Raw genomic sequence first — 22937 nt, 5'->3', positions numbered from 1 at the left:
TAGAAAGCCGAACACTGTGCTAGTAAGGTTATGGAGTAAGTTACCAAAAGGGCAGAGATATACCAAATTTAGAAACAGATCACCAGAGGAAGAAACAATCTCTGACCAAAAAACCTGGCCCTTATAGTACCCCCCCCACTACCCCTGCCAAGAAGGCATGGCAAGCCCCTTTCCCCTCACATAGGGGATAGGTCAAGATCCCAAATAAAAGCTACATATGCGGACACTGGGGATCAGAGGCCGCATATTGAGTTAATTATTTTCTGGTCCCCCATTGTGCTGGTTTGGAGCTGTTATGGACCCCAGAAAGCCATGTTCTTGTATTATAATCTTGTGGGGTGGGACCTTTCTTTAGATTATTTCCAAGGAGATGTGACCCTGCCATTCAGGTGGGTCTTAATTAAATCACTGGAGTCCTTAAGAGAGCTGAGAGCCCACATAGACCCAGATGCTTGGAGACACTAGGAGATGCAGACAGAAAGAATTTGGAGATGCTAAGCTAAGAGATGAAGTCAGAGTTTGCCCCAGAGAAGCTAAGCGAGGAACTTCAGATGCTTAGAGAGAAATGCCCTGGGAGAACAAGCAAGGATACACAGAGCCTGAGAGAAGCTAAGAGAGACAGAAGCCCAGAGACATTTTGGAGAAAGATATTTTGAAACCAGAACCCAGGAGCAAAGGACCAGCAGATGCCAGCCACATGCTTTCCCAGCTGAGAGGTGTTCTGGATGTCATCAGCCTTTCCTCAGTTAAGGTGTCCTTTTGTTGATTCCTTGGTTTGGAAACTTTAATGACCCGAGAAAGGTAAATCTGTGACCTAATAAATCTCCTTTATAAAAGCCAATCCATTTCTAGTATTTTACATAACAGCAGCTTTAGCAAACTGGAACACAGAATATCTATTAGGAATTGATATTTTGCTGGATATCACTCTGCAAACTACTGTAGGTGAATTCCATCTCTGGTGCCAAGTGGTCAAAACCATCCAAAGAGGACATGCTAAGTGGTCACTGGTAAAGGTACCCTTCCCCAAGATGCACAGCAGCAGTGTGTCAATATAAGTTGCCAGGGGGCATCAAGAAAGTACTGCTACCATCAAGGAATTAGAGTGCACTTTAAAATCCCTATTCACAGCCCATTTAATAGTCCAATCTGGCCAGTAAGAAAAACTGATGGAACCTGGCAAATGACTATTGATTATAGAGAGCTTAACAAAGTAACTCCTCCTTTGTTTGCAGCTGTACCAAATATAACTACTTTGTTATAGGACATAAGTATGCAATTAGGCCAGTTTCATTTTGTGTTAGACCTTGCTAATGCTTTTTTTAGTATCTCCTTATACCCCACCAGCCAGCCTGGGTTTACCCTCACATGGGAAAGACAACAATGGCCATTTGCTGTGCTACCACAAGGATATCTTCATGGTCCCACTATTTGCCATAGTTTGGAAGTTCAAGATTTAAAAATGTGGAAAACTCTGGCAGAGATCACTCTCTTGCAGAATTGGAAACAACTGCTAAGACTATTCCCTCTGCTATTGCTGATAAGTTGTAAAATAACCCCACTCCACATACTACTAAACAGCTCTTGGTTTGTTGGATTATTGGAGACCATTTATACCCCATTTAGTGCAGATTCTAAAACCCTTGTTAAGTCCTAGTTAGGAACAGAAAAACATGGAAATGGGATATTCCACAGCAGGCTGCTTTTGAAAAAGCCAAACAGGCTATTGAACAGGCTCAGGCTTTAAGGGTGATGGATCCTGATGTGCATTGTGAATTAGAAGTGGTCAGTACCAATATTGGCTTTGGGTGGGGCTTGTGGCAAAGGCAACAGGCAAAGCGAGTTCCCATTGGCTTTTGGCTTCAGCTCTGGAAAAGAGCCGAACTGCAGTACAGACCCTTAGAAAAACAACTGTGTGCTGCCTATAATACCCTGCTGCAAGTTGAAGGACTAACTGAAAAATGCTCTGTGTCATTGTGTACTGCCTTCCCCATACAGGGGTGGATAAAAAACACAGCAAATAAACTGCATTCAGGGAGTGCTCAGCTCAGCACTCTGATAAAATGGAAAGCCCATCTACTGCAAAGCAGTGTCTTTAACAACAGTCCCTTAAGTGCAGAATTGTATGTTATTCTAGGACCAGTTTCCTATGTGAAAGAACAACACTTGCTCCTCCCTGCTGATCCTCCTGATGTGGCTAAGCCCGTGGGGTATTGGGGTCACCTAAGATTTAAAATATAAAATCCCCCCACCCCCCATACCTCAAGGTACTGTATGTATGAGTTTGTGGACACTTACTATGCCTATGCTAACCACAGATTTAACGCAAGAAAACTCCCTGCAATTACAGGGGAAAAAAGTATGATAGCTAAAACCTCTCACAGCACCCCCTCCCCAGGAATTCTTCTGTCCACTAATGGAAACTTAGCTTGTATATCAGCAGAAATTCCCCCTTATTGTTCCCCATAAACATCTTTCTTTTTGCCCACAGCACCCTAGGTAACTCATGCCCACAATTGAACCCAATGTTGGGTTTGCATGGACTTGCCACCTTTAGTGGCCTTTCTTGCACTGTAACTCCTGCGAATTGGACTGAGTGGAACACCCTGCTGACCTGGCAGAATTCAATGCATCGGAAAATAAGCACAGATTGTATCAATTGTCAGTAGCATCTGTTTGTGGGTTTGTCATTTCTGTATGGGGAGGACCTCTAGTGTTCTGTTGTCTCGTACTCCACAATGTCTGTTCTATGGTAAATAGTCTGCTATATGGGGATGGATTGTGAGGACCCAGTGCCCGGGACCCCATCTCCTCCTTCAGTACTGAGATACACACAGCCGCCCACCTGCCAGACAACAGTCCCCTCCACCCCCCGGAGGGGAGCACTAAAACTTCCCTCCCCTAATCACTGTTAGTAACCAAAGCTTGAGAGATCCTGTCATAACCAAATCTCCCAAGAAACTCTGTTGTCACAAACCTTTATAAGGCACTCCCCACTCTCTCTCTGTGGAATGGCAGAATACTGACTTCACTCTCCCAACCCACCAGCATTGGAAAAAACTGTCTGTTTTGTAAGTCCCTAATTAAACTCATGGGTAACTCCATGCTAGGTACGTTCTTTGGTGTTGGGGCTAATCTGAGTTGGAACGACCAGTGGCTGGGGGTATAAATCAATGCAATCTTTTTGGAGGACATTTTGGCAATAACTACCAAAATTCCACATTCACACATCCTTTGACTCAGCAATTTTATTGCTAGAAATATATCATATGGACATATAGGCATAAAATTATACAAGATATATGGAAAGATATTCACACCTAAACCCTGTTTATAATAGCAAAAAAAAAAAAAATAATAACTACAATAGCATAATATCCATCAGTAAGGGACTGGCTAAATAAATTGTGATGGATCCATCAGTGGAATATTTGTAGTCCTCAAAAAAGAATGATGTCACAATGCAGTTGAACCGCTCATACTAAATTCCAAGACATTTCTCATCTGGAATCTTCTATAAGGGCTACTGAATGACATAGGAGACAACATATTCCAAATGCAGAATTGCTTTTTGTGTGGTTGTTTCTTCTAAAGGCTTAGAGCAAAACATTAAAACAGCTCAACAAGGCTTGCAAAGGTTTATTTTGTCCAATCTGTAGCTTTCTGATGGGCTGGCTAACTTGACAGGAAGATACAACTTTGAATATCTAGAAGAATGATTGAGAGCATTTATTCATTCATTCACCCATTCAACACATACTTCCTGAGCACTTGCTATGTATCAGGACTGTTCTAGGCACAGGGAGTAGGGTAGTGAAGAGCCTTTATGGAGTTTACATTCTAATGGAGACAGAGAAGCAAATGAACAGGAAAACATACATGGGGATTCTTGCTACTTAAAAATACAAAGCAGTTTAAAGGCATTTTATCATATACAGAGTGGTGAGAAAAGGGCCCACCAATAAGATGACATTTGAGCATAAACTTAGGGAGCAAGCCATGCATATATCTAAGGGAAGAGCAATTCAAGTTCAAAGGCCATGAAGCAGGTCAAGACTGGTGTGTTCTAATAGCAACAAGGAGGCCAGTGCGATTATGTGGGAGTAAAGATAGTGAGAGTAAAATAGTGAGAGTTAAGAGATGCGATCAGAGAAGCAACCAGGAGATAATGTAGTCCCTTGAAGTTACGGACTTTGGCTTGTATTTTGAGTGAGATGGGGAACCATCGGAAGGTCTTGAGCTGAGAACTGTTAGAATATGACTGGCAGTTTCGAGGATTATAAACAGTTACACAGAGATTAGACCATAGAGAGTAGAAGAGTAGGAGCAGGGTGAACTAGTTAAGAGGATTTTGCAATAATCCAGGAAAGAAATCATGGTGGCTTAGACCAGGGTGGTCATGAGGGAGGTGGTAAAAAGTCAGACTCTGGCTATATTTTTAAGGTAGAGCCAAGAGGATTTGCTGATAACTGGATGTGAGTAGAGGAAAAAGAGAGGAATACAAAGATGACCCCAAGTTTCTGACATAAACAATTAGAAAGATGAAATTGCCGTTTACCAATACAGGAAAAACTGCAAGATGAACAGGTTTGGGTAGGAGAGATTCAGGAGTCTTTAGATATTCTTCTCTAGTTATCACTTCTCTTCTAGACTTTCATAGGATAAGGATAGCAGACAATTTCTGCTCTCTTTTCAAATGCCTGGAGTTGCTAACTAAGGGCACAGCTACATGGTTTGAAAACCAGATAAGGAGGTTCTATTTAAATGTTGAGAAGCCTAACCTTGAAGGTCACCCCACCTCTTTTGTGGACACAGGTAACAGAAGTACCTACATGTAGATACAATCTTTGTCAACACTTTCCCATAGGCATAGAACTCTCAATAAATAAATTTGGGTGAAATTAAATTAAAAGCCAAAAAGTCATCCATTTATTTTACAGAAAACAATAAATATGATATTTCTGATAGCAGTAAAAGAATAGAATCTACAACATTAGAAACCATAAAATATAAAGTATCCTTTGTTTTAACTGCATTAAGTTTAAAAAAACAAAACAAAACAAACACACACACACAAACACACAAGAAAAAACAGGTAAGAAAAATACTCAGTTCAGAAACTAGTGAAAAGGGCTCAACCCTGGCTGGAAATAGAGCCAGACAACAACGGGTCTTCCTGGTTCTTACCTTGGCACAGGGAGGATGCTGCTGCATTAAAATTGCTATACTCATCATTTAGAATAATTTTACTTTCTGTAGCTGAGTCATAAGCAATATCACTCTTACGACTGGGCAACCATCAGAACATTCCCAATCCCTTAACTCCTACTGGTTAAGTACCCTAGCAGAACCTAACAGATCCTAATTAGAGTACAGATTTAAGAAGCAAGTTGCTTAACTGGAAGACTACAGTATACATATGTTCAGGAAACGTAATCCTCTGCATCAATCTTAAGAGTCAGTTTAGAACAACAAGGAGTTATTAGAGCAGAAGCCTCTCAGTGAGACATCTCTAGGTCCCTCTTGGTGAGGGACTGTGTTAGCTGAGAAAGTTGTAAAACGAAGACAATTTATTAAGCAGATTAATTGAGGTGATGTATACAAAATACTTTACATACCATCTGGTACATAGCAGTTAAATAAATATACGATATTATTAGCATAAGTAATATTAGTAATAATAAATACTCATTTACCCATCTGCAAAGGAAGAAAGACTGTTAAACCTTGGTGACAATATGAGAGAATATATGATGTATTCAGTATGTATCTTTATATAATATAAAGTATCATGTAACAAGGCAAAATCTAGGGAATAAAGCTATCCTGATTTTAATATCAACTCTTACTTTATGAATAATTTTTGAAAGTCATATACACTGATAAAGCATCTCCGCCACCAGAATAAAAGCTTCCTTAGGACACAGAGACTGTGTCTATCTTGTTCATTACTTTGTCTTCTGCACACAGGAGGTTCTCAATAACCACTTATATAATGAATAAGCCATAGATATTCATAAGAATGAACACAAACATACCTAAACACATAGAAAACCAGTAAGCTACAAAAAATTAGTACTTTACTGTTTTGGGGTCCAAAGCTCACTACTTTAAAAAGTTAGATATAACTATTAAATTCAGAGACTTTTTTAAAAATCAAAAAAGTTACAAATATCAATAAGCAAATATTGTTTTAGAAGCAGTAACCAGAATTCAACTTAAAGAATAATAATTACCTGTGCAGAAATCATCAATTCAATAAGCATAAAAAGCTTTCAACAGGACAATTTTGCCACCAAAAATGTGAAATGCTATTTGAGACCACATACAAAGACAGATCACATCAGAGAACAGAACCTTCCTTAATACAACTCTCACGTGAAAACTACTCCTGGAATACTTGGCTCAATTTTAGATACATCAACATCTGACAGCTATAGAAAAAAAATCAAGTTCAGGAAGAAAGCAAGAAAAAAGATAAACAATAGAAAAAGATACAAACTTTCCACATAATTAGTAAATATAATAAAGTTATAGAGTAAAAATTAAAAAAAAATAATTCTTGTAACCCAAGAAACTAACACATTGCCAATTGTACAGTTGGTGTTCAATGAACAATTTGGGAGTAAAAAAAGAAAATTCCTTTTTACTGAGCTCCTACAATGAATGTTCTAAAGTTTTACTGTTTACAGCCAAAAAACATTCCCAACTGAGGAAAATGATTAAAAACCCACCAAATTAAAAATTCCTAGGATAAGCTAAATAGTAGACGGCAGGTACGTAAAATGTATTCATCTCATTTTGATAAACTAATGGTAATTAAAAATCAAATAAAAAATCGAATGATTCACCAATGAGTGGCACCAACTAACTCCTTTCCTCTTGTTTATTCCAAAAAACAAAATGAACGTGTCTTAAAAGATGAATACAAAACAATACTCTCTTTAATTACACTTAAACAAAAAAAATCAGCATTACCTGCCAATAAAAATATAAAAAACAATCCTAAATTTTAAAGAATTGCCCTTAACAAATTTTTAAAGGATTGGATGCTTTTACACTGATTAATATCAGGAATTTAAGGGACTATAAACATAGCTTCTAAATGTATAGAAGCCAAATTAATAAAGTTATTAAAATTCTAGACAGGGAACAATCCATTTTCAGTCCCAGCACATAAAGCTATCCTTACACAGCAGACTTCAGGTTTTCTTCTTTAGGACACACCTACTACTCATTTCATAATTAGATTTGAAATATTTTATGTAAGAACTCACTAAGGACTATTCTAAAGCATGCAATGCCATTTTCAAGGTATTAAATGGAAATGGTTCTGAATTTTAATTCATATCCTATTTTACCAGGACACAAAGGAAAATCCGTGACAACTGAAGAACTATTTTCCACCATACTGAAGAGGCACGTTTTAAAATTAAAAACCATGAACAAATCTATCTACAAAATGATACATTTTTATATCAAACAGCTGCAGACCCTGTAATTGAAATAATGTGTGTAAGGATACAGATGAAAAGTGTTAGGTATCATTCTTGAAGTGACAGATTAAGTTCCTAATAGAGTTACAGTAATAGCCATATTTATAGTTGAACATAAATTAAGACCTTAATTATATTTGTGACTATTTTAAACAAAATAACAAATTCTTTTGTACCTGTGAATGTAATTTATAGCAAAGCCAGGTTCATTTTCCAAACCAATCTATTTCATACTGCAGAAGTACTGTGGTATAATGATATAATGCAATTCTTGTTGTAGAATGTTGAAAGAGTAGATTCGCTAAAAGCACAGAAAAGGTTTGAAGATAAATGAAGATGCTATTCATTCAAGGGTAATTTCATCTTAGAACTATATGAAATATGTTTTACTCTCACGGGGTATTGTACAGTCTCAGATTTAAGTGTATTTTCAGCTCAAATATAATGTTGTTAGATCAATTATGTTGATCGTGTACATCTAATAATGAAGAATTCTAGCCTTTTTTGGTTTAAAAAATAGACTTTTTTTTATCTTACTACTATGTCTTTATTGTTCTGTTTAGCAGTAACATATTTTAAAATCTAGCTTGCTATTTACTTTTTAAACAAAAAGTATACCACTGATATACTAACTTGCAATCTCTGAAAACTATAGACTATAGAATTCTTGCTAAGTTAAAATAGATATTTATATTAGCAAACTACTACCCTGTATAACCACTTTACATTAATATATTGGACTAATTACTAAAAATGACAACACTAATAGCCACCTAATTCTAAATATACTTCATTTGCACAAATCCTACAGAGCTAATTTAAATGTTTTATATGTACCATACCATTTATGTGTTGAGGGATTAATACTGATAATTTTTAATCTGCTAAATTCTGTTTGCAATTGTTTGCACAGTTCACAGTTATCTTTTATAAAGAACAAATTTTACATATTTAAATCATTCCAGATGCTATAAGCATAATTCACCTAATGCTTCAATGCTTCTAATATATAAAAGGTGATGTAATACAAGACAATCTGAAGAAGTTCAATTAAGTCATATCAAGGAAACATCTGCATTTTGCTAGTTTTAGAACACTGAAAAGGATTTTACAAGTACTCTTATCTAATAAATGTTCACTAAACTCTCTCTACCCCTTAGCTTCTCCTTCCTTCTCCTAACTCTGAAAGCGAATTCAGATACTCATTTTGCACAGGATGATCAAAGTGGGAGGAATGAACAAATTTAAAAACTAAAATTTTATACTTTATGCAACTTTAAGAAAGTTACATCAATTTTTAAATGTTTTTTATAAAATATTATTCTATTAATTCTATTAAAATATATCCACTGGTGTCATCCTACTTGTATTTATATAAGGTTTAAACTGACACTTAAAAATTGCATAGGACCATGAACAACTTGTTTAAAGCAAAAATGTATCCAACCAGACTGAAAATTCAAAATCATTTCCCCTAAAATCCTTCAGGTAAGCTGTCTACTATGGCCCTTTGAATGATGTGACAAGTTTACAGAGGCTGTATTTTCATTCTCACAGTTGTTTCTCCATTGCAACGATCAACCTGCCACTCCAAAGGAAAGCAAGCTCCCGCCTCCTTTTTCCCAATCACTACAGTAGGATATTATCATTTACCACTAATTAATATGTCCACCTAAAAAGCAGCATTTGCAAAGGAAAAAGCAAGGGTCAGCTAACTATCTGAAAATCCAACATGTTAGTGTTCATGGCCAAGCATTAATGGGGCTCATAAAAATGCTGACTTTTTAAAAATGTATCACATACTCAACAGAAAGTAAATAGTTTGTTTCTGTGACTTTCCTTTCATTTTTAGAGATAAAGTGTCTATTCACAAGGGGTAGGGAAAAATGAAAATATTAAATGGAATAGGGAGATTTCCCTTTACCTAAGCTTAAATGTTATTCTTATAGGAAGATTACTTTTTCATGCAGGATTCTAATAATGATTATCAGTTTGAGACACTCTCTAGAAATAAAATAAAATTTTTACAATATATAGAGAACTAAGCTATACATAAAAAAGAAAACCAGTTTCTTTTAAATTGGCTTCATAGATACTAAATGAAAATCAACATTTTATTAAAGACATTCACAAAATATGTATATAAATCTTTCATGTCAAAATAGGCACTAATCTACACTCAATATCATCATTTCTATTGCTTTTGCTTTTTCAAGAGAGATTTCCAATTTGTTATCTAACTTCATCCTCACAACAACCCATAATATAGGTAAGAGTGGCTTTATCCAAGTTCAAACATCCAAAACTGAGACACATTTATCTTTTACATGTTAACGCAAACTATAAACTATAAGATATCATTTGCTAGGAAATATCAGAAATAATTTGTTAATTAAATGTTCACTTACTACTGGACAAAAATTCAAAGATCTTATATCATTGGACTAGTCTGATATGCATATGTGTTATGAGTGTGGACTCTTGACTCAAGACTCCTGAGTTTCACATTCCAGCTCTGCCAATTATTAGTTATGTAACTTTGGGACAAATACTTAACCTGTCATCGCCTTAATATCCTAATCTGGAAAATGGAAATAATAATAGTACCTACCTCATAGGGTTGCAGTGTGTGAGGATTATCTATGATATCTAAAGCATTCATAACAAGGCTTAGCACACAGAGTAAGTGCTGTATAAGTTTTAGCTACAATTATTTACTGTTGTTCATTTAACATTACCTATAGAATGTAACTATAATAGCACTTGCCTCATACAGGATTAAATGAATTAAGAATTAAATTCTCAGCACAGTGCCTAGCACAGGGTAGGCACTCATCTAGCTGTTGTTTTCAGTTTACTTCCATAATTTGTGGGTTATATGACCTTAGGCAAGTCTTTGCCTAGCTTCACTTTCCACATCTTTTAAAAATGAAGTTAATTGTACCCTACAGTAGGGTAGTGAAATGGATTGAATGAGATGTGCCTTACACAATAGAACCATTCAATAAAAATTAATTTTTAAAACAAATTTTATTTAGTATTATTGAAATAACATTTTACATGAATTAAAGCATTCAATATTAATATTTCAAAAGCATGGCATGAGAGAATGATTACAAAAATTATTATTAATGTTCACACAAATATATCCAAAAAATTTCTTGTATGTAAATTGCATTTGCAATTACTTTGGCATTTGGCATTTTCAGACATTAACAAGCCCACAAACTTCTCTTGCTGACACTGATTATGTTTTACTACTGGCAAAGACTCAGGAAAGAAGGAAATAACCAACTGTTTTAGTTTGCTAATGCTGCCGGAATGCAAAACACCAGAAATGGATCGGCTTTTATAAAGGGGGTTTATTTGGTTACACAGTTACAGTCTTAAGGCCATAAACTGTCCAAGGTAACACATCAGCAATCAGGTACCTTCACTGGAGGATGGCCAGTGGTGTCCGGAAATCCTCTTAGCTGGGAAGGCACGTGGCTGGTGTCCGCTCCAAAGTTCTGGCTTCAAAATGGCTTTCTCCCAGGATGCTCCTCTCTAGGCTACAGTTCCTCAAAAACGTCTCTCAGTTGCTCTTGGGACATTTGTCCTCTCTTAGCTTCTCTGGTGCAATAGTCTGCTTTCAACGGCTGTCTTCAAACTGTCTCTCATCTACAGCTCCTTTCTCAGCTCCTGGGCGTTCTTCAAAGTGTCCCTCTTGGCTGTAGCTCCTCTTCAAAATGTCACTCTCAGCTGCACTGAGTTCCTTCTGTTTGTCAGCTCATTTATATGGCTCCACTGATCAAGGCCCACCCTGAATGGGTGGGGCCACATCTCCATGGAAATATCTCATCAGAGTTATCACCTACAGTTGTACGGGGCACATTTCCATGCAAACAACCTAATCCAAACGTTCCACCTTAATCCCCACTAATATGTCTGCCCCACAAGATTGCATCAAAGAATATGGCTTTTTCTGGGGGACAAAATACATTCAAACCAGCACACCAACATTCATCGCATATTTACAAGGTGCTACATTTGGAAAGAAGAGGCCAACTGCCCACTTCATTTGTGGAATCTGCTAAGACAGCACAAATAAATGGGTAAAGACATCAACTTTTTAAGCAAAATCAAACAAAACATTTATTGCAGAAAACCTATGGAAGACATAATATTTGCTCATACTGTATTTCTGGACTGACCTGCACTGTCCAATTTAAAGGACACTAGCTACATGTGGCTACTGAGCAACTGAAATGTGGCTAGTACGAATTTAGATGTACTGGAACTGCAAAATGCACCCCAGAATTTGAATTTAATATGAAAAAAAGTAAAATATTCCATTCATAAATCTTTTACTGATTACATGTTATAATGAAAATAACTTTATATACTGGGATAAATAAACTACATTATTAAAATTAATATTATCTACTTCTTTTTACTTTTTTATAACAGGGCTATTCAAAAATTTAAAATTACCCGTGTGGCCTGTATTATATATCTAATGAGAACTTGGTTTAGGTTTGGAGGTAAGAGAAAGTAGTAACAAAGAATTATTATAAAAGCTCTTTTCCTAATCGATATAAGCTTAAGTTCTCCAAACCAGAAGTAATACGAAATGGAAGATTTTTTCCTCTCCTCTTTCTCTCTCTCTCTCTACATATGTGTATACACATAAACATACATATGCATATGTATATGTGTGCCTATGATATATATTACACACATACTGCTCATGAGAACCAGAGAAACACATTATACTTCACTATATTCAAGATTATTTTATGACCAGACAAATATTTTATGACCAGACAAATACTTCAGATAATGCTAATACTTTGAGAATGAGGGATTATTTTATGACCACACAAATACTTCAGATAATGCTAATACTTTGAGGATGAGGGAAAGGAAGAAAATCTAAGAGGAAACAGCCACAGGAAAAAAAAATTATTTTCCTTTAAACTGAAACCTAAAGGTTCCTTTAGCCAAAACAAGACCTCACCGCTTAGTTTCAGGGGTATAATAAATACCAAGTATATGTGGTAAATAGAATATAAATTTCCTAATGGCTTAACTGGCAGACTATTAAAATATCTGATGTATGACATTTGGTGTCTTTCTAGAAATACCCAGTTTATGGATACCTGTCATATTGTTTTTGATCAGCTTTATACATCAAAAGGGAGGGTCTTTAACTGATTCTCTAAATGGATGCTGGTCCCCTATCTAGAAGAAAATTACTCCATAAAGTTACATCAGATATCTGGAAAAGTCACATTTATAGTCATGGCTACTATCAGCTGTCAAGTCCAAGAATATTGAAGAAAACCAAGAATTTTTAATATATGTTGGTTAATTTATCATCTAAGTGACATATGTAGGATAACAAAAAAACTGAAATGGTTAAGCAAATACTACACTTTAAAAGGTCTTTTTCTGGCTTTATATTTAATTGTAAAACATATTTGATTGGAGGTAAGAAAGCAAATTAATAAGAACCATAAAAGTAGAGCTGCTATATAAAGCACATACAGATCAACTACTTAGCAAAAGTTTTTTTTTCTTTCTTCCCTGTTACAGATTATTTAAAACATTAGTTTGTCTTTTTAAGGTGGTATGGTGGTTTGAAACTGTATGTACCCCAGAAAATCAAGATCTTAAAGATAATCCATTCCTGTGGGTGTAAACCTATTATAAATAGGACCTTCTGATTAGATTACTTCAGTTAAGGCATGGCCCCAAGTGGGTTTTAACCCTCTTGCTAGAATCCTTTATAAATGGGATAAATGCAGACAGAGGGGGGGAGGGGAGGAGGGAGAAAGCCAGGGAAGCAAGAAGCTGAAAGCAAGGAAATCCAGAAGAGAAAGGCGAGACCAGAAGACACTGCCATGTGCCTTGCCATGTGACAGAGGAGCCAGGATCACCGGCCAGTCTCCAGGCAGAAAGCATCATCTTGATGATGCCTAGATTTGGACATTTATATGGCTTCAATACTGTAAGCTTGTAAGCTAATAAATTCCCATAGTTAAAGCCAAGACATTTCATGGCGTCTGCTTTGAGCAGCTTAGTAAACTAAAGCAGATGGTAATGTATCAATATCACGGTTTGTACTGAAAACAACTTAAACAACTATTCCAGGGTTCCTCAGCCTTCACACTATTTACATTTGGGGATGGATAATTCTTTGCTGTAGAAGATGTTTAGCAGCATCCCTGGTCTCTACCGACTAGATGCCAGTAGCAATCCCTCCCCCGCAGATTGTAACAATCAAAAATGTCTCTTAACATTGCCAAATGACCTTTGAGGGAGTAAAAATCTCTCCCATTTAAGAACCACTGATCTATTCCTATCCAAATTCTCTCCTACTTGATGAAAACTACTTCAGTATTTTCTAAACTACTATTGTTTAGTTTAGGGGCTCTTCATAGGTGATCCTGCAAATGGATTCAGGAGGGATATCAGTAAACTTCCTGCAATCATATGCAGACCTGGGTATATGTCTGTTATCTGTGTGTGAGTGCACTGGAATATTTTCTGAAGAAATGTTCTATGGTCTGATGAAATGTTCTTTTTTTAGATCCTAGAAGAATCACCCAAAAATATCAATTAAAAGGGTTAAGAATCAGTGCTTCAACTAAAATATTCATTGTACCATGAAGCTTTGTATCTTTTCAAAGATACAAAGATTGAAAATACTATTTTATACACAGCAATTAATTTTACTTGTTGCTGTTGATTATCAAGCAAGAATGCTTTTACCACCATTCATTCAATAAACATTTACTGAGTACATACTATATGCCAGGCACTATGTTTATAAATATTTGAAAGCTAAACTTAAATCCAGCTCACAGGACACACACATACACACACACAAAGATTTAAAATAGCAGTTATAAAGTCCATTTTAGTGTATAAACCAACCGGAAATTTCTGCTTATCAAAAGTTAACAAAAAGAAAATACACTACTTATAATTACTATTATCTAAAGGAAAATAAATAAAATAAAGATAGTTTACACTCTTGGTAAAAAAGATATAAATCTTTTAAAAGGAAAAGACTTAAAAGAAAAAAACTATACTAATAAATTATTGTACCAGATACATTTCTTGCATCTTTTCCTTCCTTTCTGCTTTACAAAAATAAACACTGTTTCGACCACTGTTATTAAGACCAGAGGAGATCAAGTTGAATAAAAATATAAATGAGATGACCTAAAATTAGCATTGTGCTTGAATGTAGCAAAGGTTATTAGCATTGTGCTTGAACACAGCAAAAGCTCAATAAAACAGTTCCTTTCCTTCCCTTTTTTTCAGTCCACAAGAAGCTCACAGTCTCATCTCCAATAAAAGCTACATCTCTTAGATTTCTCTTTTGAGTTAAACTTTTAGGTCTTGCAAAATAAAATCCCCTTTGTGATTCAAACTACAGAAACTACATAAAAAGCAGCTAAATACATAAAATGCTCAAATAACTATATAATTCTATAAGCTAAATAAATATTTCTTTTTTTAGGCAATCACTAAGTATCCTATTATTCCTATAGTGCAGTTCAGGGTTTAGAGTGCCACTAATCTATTTCTGATTATACAACTGTGAAATACAACTCGAAGAGCTACCGCATTCAATAAGTGGTTTGGGGATAATAGATACTAATGTAATCAATAAATATATAAGGAATGGCTGGAAAAGAATATGTTTGCTTCAAGATTACCAAACTCATTAAGCTAGAATGAGTAGACTGATGCTTTAAAATGTGAATAAATCTTTACAAATATATTAGAAAATAATTCTGTGCCCATAAATGAACATACTACTTCAAATAATAAATACCATCACATCTGGCCACAAAAAAACTGCTAAGAAACAGAATTTGCCTAGCACATAAATATGACTTTTTTAAATTAAACAAAACAATGAATAATGAAAAAATTTATATTTATTTTATATACTGACAATAATTGTCTAAATAGTATTACATAATAAAATTATAGTTCAACAGAGAAGCAACATTACATTGATGATGGTAAATTACACAGAAAAATTCTAAACATATAGTCTCAGACTTTCTGGAAGGGAAAAAATAATTGCAACTCAAAATGATGCAAATCACCTAGGGGGTGAAAAAACATTCCATTCTTTACATATTTACCTGCACAGCAAGAGAAGCTGCATTGTCAGAAAGCAAAATTTGCTCCCCTGTGGAAATACAATGAACAGTCCAAGTCAAAAGTATGATTGCTAGACAAGTAAAATATAATTATAGTATTTTTATTTATAAAACTATTATTTTTAAAAAGAAGAGGTATAGCCTTTCACCAAAGTAATTAAGTTCTCTATTAATGCTACTGTGTAATAATTTTGGCTAAATTATCACAGTATGTAAGTAATGATAAAACAGAACGATTTCCTCTAAAACTAATCACTTATCTAATTTTATCAGCAATATGTAATTTAAAATCTCTTGTTTTAAAATATTCATTTTTCAAGTTTTCAAGAACTATTCATCTCCATTTCATTAAAATCAATAAAATAAACCTTTGTAGTTAAAAGTAAAAGCATTCACAATCTCTAAAAGCAACTTGCAGTTAACATTGCACAGTGTGTCTAGGTCTGTCACACAAAAGAAAGATGACAAGTTTGCTGCAATAAAAATTCCATGCTTAGAAGACGAGGGCTGCTGCCTATTAGTCTTCATTACTTTGCAGTCTTCTGACAACTATAGCAGGCTGCTGAGCCCCAAATGGGGGCCATAATGTGATGTGATGATATATGAAGAGCTGCTAAAGGGAGCCTGAACCATCCTAGCCTATACATTTTAACAGTTCCTTTTTACTGAGAGCCCACTTTACCACAGGACTTCAAAAATCTGCTGTCTCAGCTATTGGTGCAGTAAATCTGCCAAATGCACCTGCAACCACATCATTTTACACTGCCTACAGCAGCCACTATAATGAGTCAATAATAAACTAAGGACCTTACAGACCATGAATAGTTGGTTTATACAGGCAGATACAAGTTTAGGTAAAATCTCCTAGACAAAATATATATGGAATCCCTTCTTTGTGTTTTATGTTCTTTTTGCAGTAAATTATATTACTGAGAGGTTTTTAAAAATAAATAAATTTTTATATAAAGCCATTTTTAATTGTGAACAAGGACCCACCTTTTAGTTGCTGATATAATGTAGCATTTTCAGGCCAAGGTTCTGCAGCTGTGGAAACAAAATAGTGGTAATTAGGCACACAGGGCAAAACATATCAATAACCAATCAAATTAATAAGCATGTTTGCCTAGAGTATTTAAAGTCAATTGCCAAGGTTACCTTAAATATGGCAACTAATTACATACTACCTGTATAAGGAGGTTAGATAACTTGTTTTAAATGGATGTTTGGTTTATTGTTTGATGGTGGTTTTTTTTTTATAGGGAGGAGATGGGAGACATCTTGCCCAATAAAAAATGAGAATTTAAAAAAATCAAATAGCCTATGTGTTACTACTCCTTAGGCTCCTTCAATATACACATATCCAGCTATATCCATATGTATGTTTTATACACACACACACACACACACACACACACACACATAAAGATATTGAATTTCAATTCACTACAAAGAGCATATAGTGAAACTTAATATCTGTAACATTTTAATGTAAACTTTCAGAAGTTTCAAACAGACAAAATCTGTGAAAGAATCAAATACATCCACATCAGGCTGTGCATCTTCTTATCATCAAAAGCTGATAGTACTTAAAAAACACAGTACTCTGTATATTCTAGAACATGTCATGCTTGCTGCCCACCCCCCCACTCCCACCGAGCCACACAAAAAAATTAAAGCAGAGCAGTATAATGAAACAATAAGGAACATGAAATAAAGCTAGTAAAACTAATTTTAGGCCTGAAGTCAAGCTTGACCTTGACCCTTTAACTTGCATCTAGAGAAGGCTCCAGCTGCAAAAAGAATCTTCCAATTCCTGGAAAAAGCATAAGATTTGAATTCTGTCTAATCAACAGCACTTAAGAAACAATGGCTCTGCTGGAAGAACATACAGCATATCATTTACTGAATCACCAATTCTGACAAAGTTAACTACATTTGCTCCCAGCAAGAAAATAAATTAAATATATGAGATTTGATAATAATTAATATTCTTCTTACTGTGTTTATATTAATCTAGTCTTTGATATAGCAACAGATTATTATTTTTGTGATATAATTCTAGCTGTTTTGTTTTTTTTAAAATTTATAAGTGTGATGTATTTTTTTCCTTAAGACTGATCACTTAGGATGCTCTAAAACTACTGGGGGAGGGGGAGGGATGGACTCCTTTTTGCTTTTACTTATACTTTAGAATGAAAGAAAAGCAGTAGCATTATTATAGATAATAATGTTACTTTTGCTTTGATTTGATTTTGGGTACACAAATCAAACCCATTTTAGGATAATACCATCAATCATCAAGCAAATAATGGACCATACATACATAGTTTGTATGCTGTTACCCACAATACTATGTGTATAAGTAAAGGCTATTGGATTTCAACTCACATACCAAAGAGGTAGTGCAACTGAATGGTTACTACATTTTACCTCAAACTTTTTTAACAAAGTAAAATTTCAATGAAAACCAGTTAACCTGTTTAACAGTTTTTAAAATAAAAGTCAGGGAAACAAAATACAAGCTGACATTAGAGAATTACTCAAAAATAACCTTTTAGGATAAATTGTATGGTCAGTACACCTACACCATTTACATCTATACTAGAATCAATACGTGAAGTTCATTCACTATAAAACTGTATGTCATCAGCAATTCATTTATATGCACTGCATTAATCTTATTAAAGCAAAAAAGCATAGGTATAAAATACACAAACATTTCAAAGAGTAAATATTGAAACTAAGTTCCTTGAAAGCACAGATGTCTTACGCATCTATGTATCCCTCATTGCACCATGTGTTACATACAATTGGTGTTTATTAATTGTGTGTGAGAAAAAAAGAAAAGGGATATTTGATTCAACCTACTGCTCCATTCCCTAAACATTCTGGTTGATCAAAGTTTTACTGACCCTAGTATTACCAAGTATGTTAAGGTAATGGGGTACTCTTAGTAAATATTCTTAACATAGCATTCTATGTATATTCTAGTAGCATTCTAAATATTCTAAATATAAATATTATAGTAGTATTTGGCTACTACCAAAAGTAGTTTTAATTTTTGGTTAGCTGTTTGCGCTATATGTTACACATAGACTACAAATTTTCAAAACAATGGAAAAACATACACTTAGCATTAAATATATGCTGAATAAAATTTAAGTGTTCTTTGATAAATCGGAAAAACTACAACACTACTCTATAACATCACAGGGTTTTCATATGCATTTAGAAATTCCAGTTAAAAGTTAATTTATCATACCCCCCATGCAATCTCTAGATTCACATATGTAAAAGTAACGAAACTCTCACAACATTATTACCTGACTGCAAATAAGAATAAAGAAGTTGCCTACAAATAGCAAAAACTCTGTTATTAACCTCAAGGTGAGGTGTGGGGGGAAGACGGGGTATATTTTACTTGATCCAAGATATAAACTATGCTCCAGTTCAAAAATTCTTATGAAAAATAAATTCTTAAAAAGTGAACTTACTAAAACTGCTGACGTTTTCTTCACAAAGAAACTATTCCTTAAAAAGAGAAGGCATCTAAACCGATAGAAACCTACATAATCGTGTTATTTTAGTTGCTTGGAATTCTAATGTTATCAAGGATCAGTAGGCAAGAAATGGTACAGTGTTCCAGGAATGACTAGCTACCTATCTCACTAATGAGCAGCTCCAAGTATAAAAACATCATGATTTAAGTGCAACAACTATATAAAACAGCTCAAATAATTACATTTTAAGCATGACATGGAAGAAGAAATCACTAGTGTGTCATTTGATAAGAATGCCAAAGCTCAAAATCCTAAGTTGGGTGGCACAGCAATGGATCTCCAAATCAACATGCGGGTATCATTCTAGGAAATGAGCTCTACAACTGTCCATGAATCATGAACATTATTATCCACATATAACAAAGTACAAAGCCTATCCCTTGGTTTGGGTAATATCAATTAAGGTCTTTTATTGATAATATCTATGATATGAATGGCACTCAAAGTCCAAAAAAATAACTTCTTTCCCATCTTCTCTTCCCAAGGTCAGACAAATCAATACCCACCTTGCTGAACTGTGTAAAGGGGGTAAAGAGTTCAAAATTATGGTACCAACAATAAACCTTAAAAACCTGTAGCATTTAAAAAGAAAAATCTTTTCAACACATTTTCATCTTTTACTAGTTTTATTTCAGTTGGCCTGAAATGTTTAGACCACAGACTACTCCAATAGTGAATAAAATTTCATGACTCACGTATCCTAGCTATTCTCAATTTCTACCACCAAAAGCACTCACTGACCTTACACCCAAAGCAAAAGCAATGAAAAAAGAAATAGATAGATGGGACCTCCTCAAAATTGAATACTTCTGTGCCTCAAAAGACTTTGCCAAGAAAGTAAAAAGGCAGCCTACTTAATGGGAGACAACATTCGGAAACCACATATCTGATAAGGGTTTAATATCCAGAATACAGAGAGATCCTACAACCCAACAACAAAAAGACAACCCAATTTAAAAATGGGCAAAAGACGGGGATAGACACTCTTCTAAAGAGGAAATACAAATGGCTCAAAAGCATACGAAAAGATGCTCATCTTCACTAGCTATCAGAGAAATGCAAATCAAAACCACAATTAGATACCATCTCACTCCTACTAGTGTGGCCATCATCAAAAAAAGAGAAAACTACAAAGGCTGGAGAGGATGTAGAGAAATAAGTACACTTATTCACTGTTGGTGGGAATGTAGGATGATGCAGCTGCTCTGGAATGCAGTTTGGCAGTTCCTCAGGAAGCTGAGTATAGACTTGCCATATGATACAGCAATCCCATTACTAGGTATTTACTCAGAAGAATTGAAAACAGGGACATGAACAGATATTTGCATACCAATGTTTATAGCGACATTATTCAAAATTGCCAATATGGAAACAGCCCAAATGTCCATCAACTGTCAAGTGGATAAGCAAATTGTGGTATGTACATACAATGGAATATTATGCAGGTGTAATACAGAATAAAGTCATGATGCATGCAACAACATGGATGAACCTTGAGGACATTACATGGAGCTAAATAAACCAGAAGCAAAAGGACAAATACTAGATGTTCTCACTAATATGAACTAACTATAATGAGCAAACTCTGAGAGTTAAATTAGAGAGCACAGGTTATCAGGAGATAGAAAGACAGCAGATATTGGGCAATCAATGGTTAAGAAGTACAGAATGTTCAATAAGGTTGATTGTAAAGGTTAGAAAAGTACAGAACAATACTGTGTGATGGTAGCATAATATTGTAAGTGTAATTACAAAGCTGTGGTATGAGTATGGTTGAAAGAGGAAGGCTAGAGTCATGTATGTCACCAGAAGGAAAGCTAGAGTATAAAAACTGGGACTGTATAGCTTAGCAAAACCTAAACCGGACAATAATGGCGGTTAATAGAAAACTAGAACAAACGTACATCACTATTAACGAGGTGTTAATACTAGGGTGGTATACGGGAAAAAATACAATTAATGTAACCTAAGGGCTATAGTTAGCAGTAACATTGTAATATTCTTGCATTAATGGTAACAAAGTCACTCTACCAAAGCTAAATGTCAATAATAGGGGGATACAAGGGGTATGGGATTTTTTCTTCAGAAGAAATGAATAAGTGAGAACGTTCTCATATTAACTGTAGTGATGAATGCATAACTATGTGATTATATCAAGAACCACTGATGGTACGCTTAGGATAGATTGTACGGTATGTGAATAAAATCGTTAAAAGAAATACTAATAACGGGGGATAAGGGATATGAGCTATTTTGGGTTTTCTTTTTTATTTTTATTTTTTTTTGAAGTAATGAAAATATTCTAAAATTGTGCTAATGAATGTACAACTATGTGATGATACTGTGAGCCACTGATTATATACTTTGGATGGATTATACGTTGTGTGAATATATAGCAATAAAACTGCATTACAAAAAAAAAAAAGCATTCCCTGATGTGAAGTGCCTTTTTAAACCTGCTTAGGAAAGGGCCAACTTGGAAGAAACATAGAAGGTGAGGGCACCAGCTCCAGGGGCCCCGGGTGTTGGCCCACAGTGGGGGTGGCACTGGTTGGGTCAGGAAGGGTCTGGGATGTGGCTCCTTCTCCTCTGGTGAGGTCTGGGCCAGGGCGAGGCTGACCAGGCGAGTTCAGACATTCGAATACTTGAAGTGGGAGCACTTGCGATTGAAGCTGTACCAGGGTGTGGGGCAAGGGCAGTTCCTCCGGGGAATCTGATGGGCTATGCCATGGTCATGACCCAGTTATATCGTCTCACCCCAGATTTACAAAGTAAGTAACAAAGTGCCCTGAGGAGCCAGGTGTTACACCCCGTCTTCCTTAAGTATGGCAGCAAGAAGTGAACGCAGTATTCCTGGTGTGGCTGCAATGATTTTGTTACAGGGTCCGTGTTGCCTGAGACACTGGGAGTTGGCAGGTACACTTCAAAATCCATGGACAAGGGAAGAAGAAGAATCTGCATGGAGACTTGCTTGGCAATCTGGTACACAAAGGATCGGATGCAGCAGGGCCTGTGTGGGAAACATGGACAAATTTGTGGGGCTGGGAGTATTGTAGACACTACCCCAATGAGGAGAAGCAGAAAGAGACAATGATGGACATCGATGGCAAGCATAAGTAGAGGGACTGCACTGAGGTCCCTGGGGTTCGCCTGCCCCAGGGCTACTACATCAGCACCTCCACCATCACTGGGGATCTCTCAGATAATCATGATGTCATTTCCCTAAAGTTGTTTGAGTTGACAGTGGAAAGAACCCCAGAAGAGGACAAGCTGCACCAAGATGTGTTCTTGCCCTCAGTGGACAATCTGAAGCTACCTGAGATGACAGCCCCACTGGTGTTGCTGAGCAGCTTGGCCCTCTTCCTCATCATCTTTTTTCTCTCCGGTATTTTTGGTGTTTGCCATTGTCATTGGTATCATACTCTACAACACATGGCAGAAGCAGACCCAAAAGCGTTTCTGTTGAGTCCTCCTGCAGCCACTGCCTCTGTGATATTACATTAGGTATGGCCTGCACACTGCCCAGTGAGTCTTTCCCAGTCTCCAGCAGCTGGTCAGGGGCCCTGTGGTCACTGGAGCTCTGGATGAAGGGACCTCACATTCCCATGGCCATCCCTGGGGACAACTGGTTGCTGCTGTAATGTGCTTTTCCCTGCAGTCCTTCCAGTGCGAGTGAGGGGGGATGGACAGAATATACACCCTAGTGATGTCAA

The 22937-nt window shown here is 35.8% G+C and overlaps 1 protein-coding gene and 1 pseudogene across 1 annotated transcript in view; one reads left to right on the top strand and one right to left on the bottom strand.

Annotated features, from left to right (window-relative positions):
- The window catches only part of MTX2 (metaxin 2), an 84860-nt gene that overhangs the window by 29656 nt on the left and 32267 nt on the right, over window positions 1-22937 (bottom strand). The window contains exons 2-3 of the mRNA XM_037849878.1: window positions 16661-16708; window positions 15647-15693 (exon numbers count right to left, since the gene is read on the bottom strand). Of these exons, the coding sequence (XP_037705806.1) occupies window positions 15647-15693; window positions 16661-16708 (95 nt within the window). The remainder of the gene's footprint in view (window positions 1-15646; window positions 15694-16660; window positions 16709-22937) is intronic.
- LOC119544493 lies at window positions 19421-22690 on the top strand (annotated as a pseudogene).

Source organism: Choloepus didactylus, chromosome 9 (genome assembly GCF_015220235.1).
Source record: "Choloepus didactylus isolate mChoDid1 chromosome 9, mChoDid1.pri, whole genome shotgun sequence".
In the NCBI taxonomy this organism is placed as follows: domain Eukaryota; kingdom Metazoa; phylum Chordata; class Mammalia; order Pilosa; family Megalonychidae; genus Choloepus; species Choloepus didactylus.
Note: the sequence above shows the minus strand (reverse complement) of the source record. Positions and strands in the feature narration are given on the sequence as shown.